The sequence below is a fragment of the Cyprinodon variegatus genome, unplaced genomic scaffold, assembly GCF_000732505.1.
Source record: "Cyprinodon variegatus isolate N-32 unplaced genomic scaffold, C_variegatus-1.0 Scaffold159, whole genome shotgun sequence".
Lineage (NCBI taxonomy): Eukaryota > Metazoa > Chordata > Actinopteri > Cyprinodontiformes > Cyprinodontidae > Cyprinodon > Cyprinodon variegatus.
The window spans coordinates 1063411-1071403 of record NW_015150612.1 but is presented as its reverse complement, the minus strand read 5'-3'; the positions used below and the strand labels follow the sequence as shown (position 1 = coordinate 1071403).

Sequence of the window (7993 nt, the reverse complement as noted above, 5' to 3'; positions counted from 1 at the left end):
GAATTGGCGCTATAGAAATAAACTGAATTGAATTGAATGATTGTTTGGTTGGTTTACAGATCTTTTTATGATCAAAACTCAGTCCAACTCTGCAAGATAAAAAAGTGAAACAAGAGAGACAAGGACATTGTTACAAAATCTGTATTAAAAAAATCAGCTCTCACAAACGTAACATTGTGTTTTTCCTTTTAGAAGGAAGACGCATTTTTCCCTTGGTGCCTTGAAACTATCATCTTTGCTCTTCGGCCTCCGTCTAACCGTCAGTTCAAGTGAGGAGATGGTAAACAGTGTTGTTTTATGGCCCACCTCGACACACACCTTCCCTGCTCACGTGTATCCTTTCCTGAGGTTTCAGTGGCAGCTCCTCCCGGCCCCAACCACCCGCAAAAATAATACTCAACTTCTGATATGCACCAAGTTTATCTATGACATCTTTATTACCAACTATCCAGGAAGCACAATGAGACAGCATTTTTTTTTTATTATTAAATTTCTTAATCCTTCCTACACGTGTGCACAGCACAACGCCCAGTAAATGACTGTGTTGAGGTGATACGGCAGTATTTGTGTTTGGGTTACTTAATAACCAGGTCAGTTAGGCAGCTGTTACAGCACAGACATGCTATTCCTAATGTCCCACAGGCATTAGTCATTACCATAAAATGAAATAAGTAACCGCATTTAAGTAAACCAGACAAACACACCCTTTTTTAATTAATCCGAATTACCAGGATCTTAATTATTGATCTATGTTTCTTACCCAAATAAAATTTTTTTTAAACTGCTGTTTCCACCTAAACAAATTCTCTCTAATCTTCTTCCAGGACGCTGACTTCCCTTAAAGTAGAATTTTCCCCTCCTGATAAACAACAAGCATCACTGAAAGAGTCACCTTGCGGGGTTGGCTTACGCAATGTTGGTCAGCAGCACTGAACGCTGCTGAGAAGGAGGAACAGGAGGTCATTCTCTCAGAGGAGCGCTCCTGTGGGAAGTGAGTCTTGCAACGGCAGCTGTTACCTTATCAGCGGCCACATTGAAATGACTCCTCTGCATGAATGTCTCGTCTCAAACCAAACAGGCTCATGCAAAGCGCCGGTGGTTGCTGATTTGGGGGCCTACTTCCTGTCAAATCCATCACCGATCCTCAACCACATACAATATACAGCTGCTGCAGGCACCTCTCCTCACTTTAAGCTACAGAAATTCATTTTATGGACAGATTTTCTGCTTTTTTTCTATTTGGTTGTAAAATATAATTAAAACAAACACAAAATATAAGAGTTTAGATGGAAAACCGAAGATGGTTTCCATCCCTGGCAAATTCTTTTGGGCTAATTATAAAATCTTTCAAAACGTCCTTGTCTGTCATAGAGTTAACTAATACTTGTTGATTAACTCAGTCCTTGTTCCTCTTGTGATGTCATCAAGCCAAACAGAAATAGAGGAACAAAGCATTTCTTTTATCTCAGTGGTTTATAAATACCTGTATCCTGTGAAATCATGTAAAAAAACAACATTTATAACCCACTTGTCAGAGTTTAATGAAGTTCACCACTGAATAGTGTCTTTAAATGGGAAGCAATACATTTTTCACTATTGTAAGCTTTTGAAACTCGTAAAAGGTCATGCATATATTTTTTATGTGAGAATATGATGTGCCTCAGATTCTGAGTAAAAAAAGTACAGCTGTTTGTCAAAAGGATTTGCAACATTTATAATTGTGTGCAGAAGGTGTTAGTTATTGCATTATGGATGAGGGAGTGGACACACTAAATAAAGGTAGAACACCAACACCATAAACAGAGAATGGGAGGAGTTTTCAATAAAGAAAAATCATTACAGCTCCACAGTTCTGAGGCTTCTTCTTCCCCCTCCTCCTCCACTGTAGACGCCACCCCAAGGCCAAGACTTTCCATTTGCATATGGGCTAAAAAGGGAGCTGATAGAACAGGGCAGGTGGCAACGGCCAACGGCTGAGGAGGAGGAAAGATCCAGCTTTTACCACAGCAGCCACTCAGACAGAGCTGCAGCACTAGAGGGAGGGACCTGAGCAGAAGAACAACTGCATCCACTGGGATCTTTCAAGTCAAACTACTTTTTAAAATGTATTCCCTTATAGAAAGGGAGTGAATAGAACCAGGCTGAGTGAAAGACAAAAGGATTTCCTGGCATCTTTATAATTATCAGGTAAATTGGACTTTTTTTCCCCGTAGATCTAAATCTGTATTTTTAATAATGACTCATTAATGTTGTCCTGTAACCTCCCAGGTATTTATATAAAGAGGAAAGGTCATCTTAGCAATGAAAAACAGCACAATAGACAGCTGCTTTATTCTTCAACAAATGAAGGCATTTCTTTAAAAACATGTGAAGTTTCATCAGAATTGTTTATTCTTATTGTTGGATTGTCATAAAACTACATTCTGAGCCCTTGTTTCATTCAGATTCTCTTGGCTCTTGCTTTTTGCTGCCCGCATTGTTTTTCTTGTTTACACATGCTCCCTTCTGTTTAACCGTCTGTGCAAGGGCCCCCGCCCCCCACACTCTTAAAAAACCTCAGGTAGATCAAGTTTCATTTGCTTTGCATGCTGAGAACAGGTAGTGCAAGCATTGACAGTTGGATTTACAGGATATGCAGAAACAGGCAGTTGGGATAACACAAAGGAGGGAGAGATCAATACTTTTAATTTGGCTTCCAAAATAAAGGAAAAACAAATCGACTCACATTGTAATGAGCTGTGATTCCTTTTTGTAAACAGGTCAGTGGGACGAGAGAGGAAAAACACAACACTGCATAAAAGCAGTAGGGGGCAATAAAGAGACCCACCCAGTGTTTGAAGTTTATGTTTGGGGTTTGGCAAAAACTCTGCAAGTTAATATTTGATCCTGTGGAGGAGAATCAGTCTATCAGTCACAGCCTGAATGCCATTAATGAATAATACTTCCTCCATGTGGTCACCCCAGACTTTATTTAAATAAAAATGAGAGGATGAATTTTTTCAGTCAGTATGACCCCCACCTTTAACTAAACCCAGACTTTTTACTTTAAAGTAAAACACAGGTTAACACTGCAACTAGAGCTGAATTGTCAAATAAATTCAATAATAACATCTTAAATAAACATCTTTGTCACTTAAAATTATAAATATATTCAGGAGTATCTAAACTTTATACTTTATATATATTAATTTATTCATATATATAATGTTAGTATATATTTGATCTATTTTTCAGTGAAAAACAAATGAAATTGTCTCTGTTGTTCCTTTAACATCTGATTGGTTAACAGCAACCTTAATTAAAAACTTTTAGGGGTATTTCCTAGTTGAAGATGGGATTTATGAAATAATAAAAAAAAAACAGATATGATCACATGTGCTTTTTGTATTAATCAATATAAATGTATACTAATGCAATAAATAAAAATAATAATTTCCTACTATCTACGTTCAGGAACTTCTATCCGAGACAATTTCTTAGTTTCAGTTTCCTCCCTTAAATTCTTAGTCAAAAGTTATCTTAAGAAAGAAATAAAAAAAAAAAAAAATATATATATATATATATTACTTATCTTACAAAATAACAATCATACAGGTATCTCATTATTTGGGTTTCTTATAATTAAGTGGGTCAAATCTTAATCTAGTCTGCAAATGAGTAATTTATCATATTGTAAAAGGATACTTTGCAGCGTTCCTCCTCGTTGGCGTCTAGATTAAAAGAGGTAATATTTTAACAAAGTCTCTGAGTTTGTCACTAAGTTACACTGAGTTCCCATTGAACACATAGCTGAAGTCTGATGCCAGCACTTTTATTTGAGTCTCAAAGAGTTTCACACTAAGTTACACTGAGATCCCATTGAACACATAGCTGAAGTCTGATGCGATCACTTTTATTTTAGTCTCAAAATTATACGTTAAAGAAGAAGAATGTTGTTTTTTCAGTTTACAATGGGTATAAAACATGAATAACGCTAATGTGCTCAAAACACCACAAAATCTCCTGAAAATAGTCCAGATAATGTCTTCTTCCTCCTAAAGAAATATCATTCAGGAAACTGAAGAAGACTTGGATTCATTATTCACTTGAGAAACAGAGACTAAACCTTATAACTGAATTGTTGTGAAAATAATGAGCTGTCATTGCAATTACACAGGAACATCTGTTCTAATCCTTGTGTAGCTTGTTCATATTCAGCAAGGAATAAAGAGGGACAGTTGCAGGAATGTCAAGGGTAGATGGAACGATTAGCCAGAGAACAAGTGGAGACTTTGTACTCATGGGAGAAAAGGAGCAGGACCAGCCCTGAGGGCATAGTGACAAGAACACCTGTGCTACTACAGCTTCCAGCCAACCAATCGCCACGCTATACGCAACCACACAGTGTCCTTTCTACTCCAACAGCTACTGATATTAACTTTATGGAAAGGAGGAAAGGATAATAGATTTATCATTAACAGAACCTGTTTAAAACAGGACTAAACGACTTTATTCGTTTCAGGAGTGCTGATTCCACTAATAATAATGAAAATTAAAAAAAATATAAGCATTGAATCACAATCAGAATAAAACAAAATGCATTTTATCCATAATCCTGATTTTGTGATATGAGTTAAAAGGCATGTTCTCAATGTATGGTCCCTTTATAAATAATTAAAAACCCTTCTTATAAAAGCAGAGATTTAAACTATTAGGGTTTGACTCATGCAACCAAGATTCAAATAGGAAATAAAAAAAATTTTGGTTTTAAACCAAAAAAAACTAAGAGCAGTATTTCAAATAGCAAATGTTTGGCTTCATCCATGTTATTGAGATTAAGTACAAGGGAGTGTAGCGGTAACTTTTTGTTATCGCTCAAAACCAAATTGAAAGTAGTTCATTCCGACAGTCATTTAGTCACTTCGTTTTAGAATCAAAGGTATTTTATATAGTTTCCTTCCAGCTTTCTCTTTTCTTCCAGTTTAAAATGTTTTCCTGACCGTTATGCTCATGAGGGACGTTATGTTATCTAAATAATAACGCCTACGTTGTACCTGCACAAGCACCCACATTACAAATGTTGACTGACGTACTCCCCTGTCTTTCTGTATAACTCTTCCCTGCCTTGTTTGTTTATGCCTTTAATTTACAAAATCCACATTATTGATCCCGTTTTACCCAGTTGCATCACTCCTATTACAGAATCACTCAGCTGGCAGGTCAAATACCAGTTTTGTGACATTTTGGAGTGTACTGAGGGGGAGTTAAAATAGCCTAAGGTTCAAACATTCATAGTATAAAACCTGCCCTGGTTTTCTTGTCGGGATTATTGCGAGAAATGAATGAAAAACACATTTAGACGAATAACTAATCTCTTCTGCATATTCATTTTTTGTAGATAACCCAGAAACGATCAGTCAAAAAGTCGCCTGGACAAAGAGGAAGCGTTACATTTCCAAAGATGGAAGAAAGCACTCCACAGGTGTGGCACATGCAAATTCCCAGACAGGAAGTTCCAGGAGAGCTGCAGAAGAAGCTATCAGTGGCCAGCCAGCCGGAGTGCTCCATCTGCTACAACACCTATGATAATGTCTTTAAAACACCCAAGCAGCTGGAGTGCACGCACACTTTTTGCCTGGAGTGCCTTTCCCGACTTATGGTTGTGACACTGAACGACCAGGAGGGGAGCAGCAGCACGCGCCTCTCTTGCCCCTTCTGTCGACACCCCACCATGTTGCCTGAGGACGGTCCCCCTGCTTTGGCCACCAGCCAGGAAGTCCTCTGCAAACTCCCCAGCCACCAACAGCATGAGGAGCCTGTGTGGTTGGAGGGGGAGAAGCTGTGCTACAAGAGCTCCAGACAGGACGCCATCTCAGGGGCCCCTGATAGTCCCACAGGCTTCTGCATCTGCATTGACATTGGGGCCAGTAAGTCAGTGGATCCTCCAGTCCAGACAAGGCCCAGGAGATCTGGTCTGATGGGGAGACTGGCAGACTGGAAGAGGATGGTGCTCTTCATTGTGCTCATGGTGCTACTGGTTATAGTGGTGCTATGGCCTCTGCAGTGCGTTTTCACCACTGGAAACATGCGCTGTATGAGAAATGGACCCCACATCAGCACAACCGCAACCACGACCACCACGTTTCGCCCACTTATCAGCAGATCTGGTCTAAAAGGCTAAATGTCGTAACTTGAAGGACTACACAGTAGATGTTGACTATAAAGACACTTTAGAAGTTTATCAAAAATATTCTTGACACTTTTTAATGATGAACTGCACTTTGGATAAGTGCGTTATTGCATCTTGTGATGGACAGGCAACAGGGCAGCTGTCGAAGCCTGACGTAGGCAGGCGCCGCCCCACTGAAGGGCTCAGACAGGCGTAGAGGATGGTTTGATTGATGGATCAATCAAAGGTCACCAAACTTCACATAACCTCAGAAATTAAAGCTCCTACTACCAACTTTTCTATACCAACATATCAAGTTAAACTCATCTGCACTATTCTCCGAGGCAAAGAAAAAGCTCTGGTAGTAGGAAATTTGCACTTGAATCCAAGCTTTTATTCTGAAATCAGTTTAAATGACATCCTGTAACAAGTTTCCTGTCTTCAGCAGACAGTTGTTGCTTCACTGTCTACTAATGGAGACTTTCGTCACGTCATTATGAGAATTATTTTTTCACAGAGAGCGAATGAATGGGATCCAGATGTGCCAATGAAAAACTGAGTATACTGTAACATTGATTGTGCCTTTTTTGATATGTCTTTGTTTACAAAACCAGAATTAAAACTGAAGTATTACACTTGTTTGTGTCTTAACTTTTTTAAATGCTAGAAAAAAATAAAAAAATCATACTTTTATCAATTATCATTAACTTTGAGAGCACTATGACATTTGGTAAACAGTAAATCTTCTGTGTTTTATAGCAACAAGCTCATTTTCCTCCTGCATCGACCTTTAACCTCTGACTAAGAGTGTCCGCTATTCCTTTGCTTTGCCAGGAAGCCGTCCCTCCTTCATTTCCTCGAGGAGGTGCGTCACAAAGAGGAAAAGTTGGCCTCTGGGTTTTCCCAATTTGCTCGGCTATTATATATACAGTTGCTAAGACTTAGCCGAGATTTACGCTTTTATCTCAAAGTGGACCATAAATGTCTAACTTCCTTAAAGGACCTTTTGATCTGCCAGGAAAACTGGTTAAATATTAAACCGGGGTGAATGAAAATATGGCAACGCTTCCAGGCGGGGAGTTGAAAGGAATTTATATTAAAAATAAACATGTTTACTATCATTTTAGTTGACTATATACTATATACTTTATAGCAGGGTTAACCAATTAAAAATCAGCTGGGTCTGAATAAAGAAAATCAACCGGTAAAGGTATGGAGACATTTTTAATTATAATCTGTTACTTTAAACAGAATTTAACACTGAAATAAAATGAGGTTTTTATGCATCCATGTTATACATTGACTTTTTCAATTAAAAAATATATAAATTTTTTCCATTTTTAATCTAAAGTGTTCTGAAGTGGAGAACAACAATTGTTCAGTTTGTTATATAGACAATTTCCTCATTCACATATTTTATAAAACACCTTCATCATTTTAGTGTTTTTCACTCTACCCAAGGTGTTCAGCTACGTTATGATCAGAATGTTTTCTTTTTGCTCCTCACCTTCACCTTGCTATGTCCTGCTGTGTTTGCTTTACTTTTACACAGCAATGGCAGCAGCTCGCTGTTTTTACTCCAATTAATTCCAGAGGTGTCAAAAGTATTTATGTTTTTTACTCAAGTAGAGGTAAATATACTACTGTACTGTATAAAAAACACTTTTTTAGAAGCATCTATTTAAGCTTTCTATTTAAGTTAAAGTGTAAAAGTACCCTTTTTAAAACGACCTAAATCAGGGGTAACCAATTAAAGATCAGCTTGGTCTGAATGAAGAAAATCATCAACCAGTAAAGGTCCAGAGACATTTTTAATTATCAAATGTTACTTTAAAAAGAATTTAA

The 7993-nt window shown here is 37.8% G+C and overlaps 1 protein-coding gene across 1 annotated transcript; it reads left to right on the top strand.

The window, feature by feature from the left end:
- Positions 1-1946: 1946 nt before the first annotated feature.
- Positions 1947-7230, top strand: LOC107086713 (RING finger protein 223-like). Its single transcript, XM_015377829.1, has 2 exons — positions 1947-2187; positions 5378-7230. Exon 2 carries the CDS (start codon positions 5441-5443, stop codon positions 6158-6160), a length of 720 nt encoding a protein of 239 aa, XP_015233315.1. The 5' UTR covers positions 1947-2187; positions 5378-5440; the 3' UTR covers positions 6161-7230.
- The last annotated feature ends 763 nt before the right edge of the window (positions 7231-7993 follow it).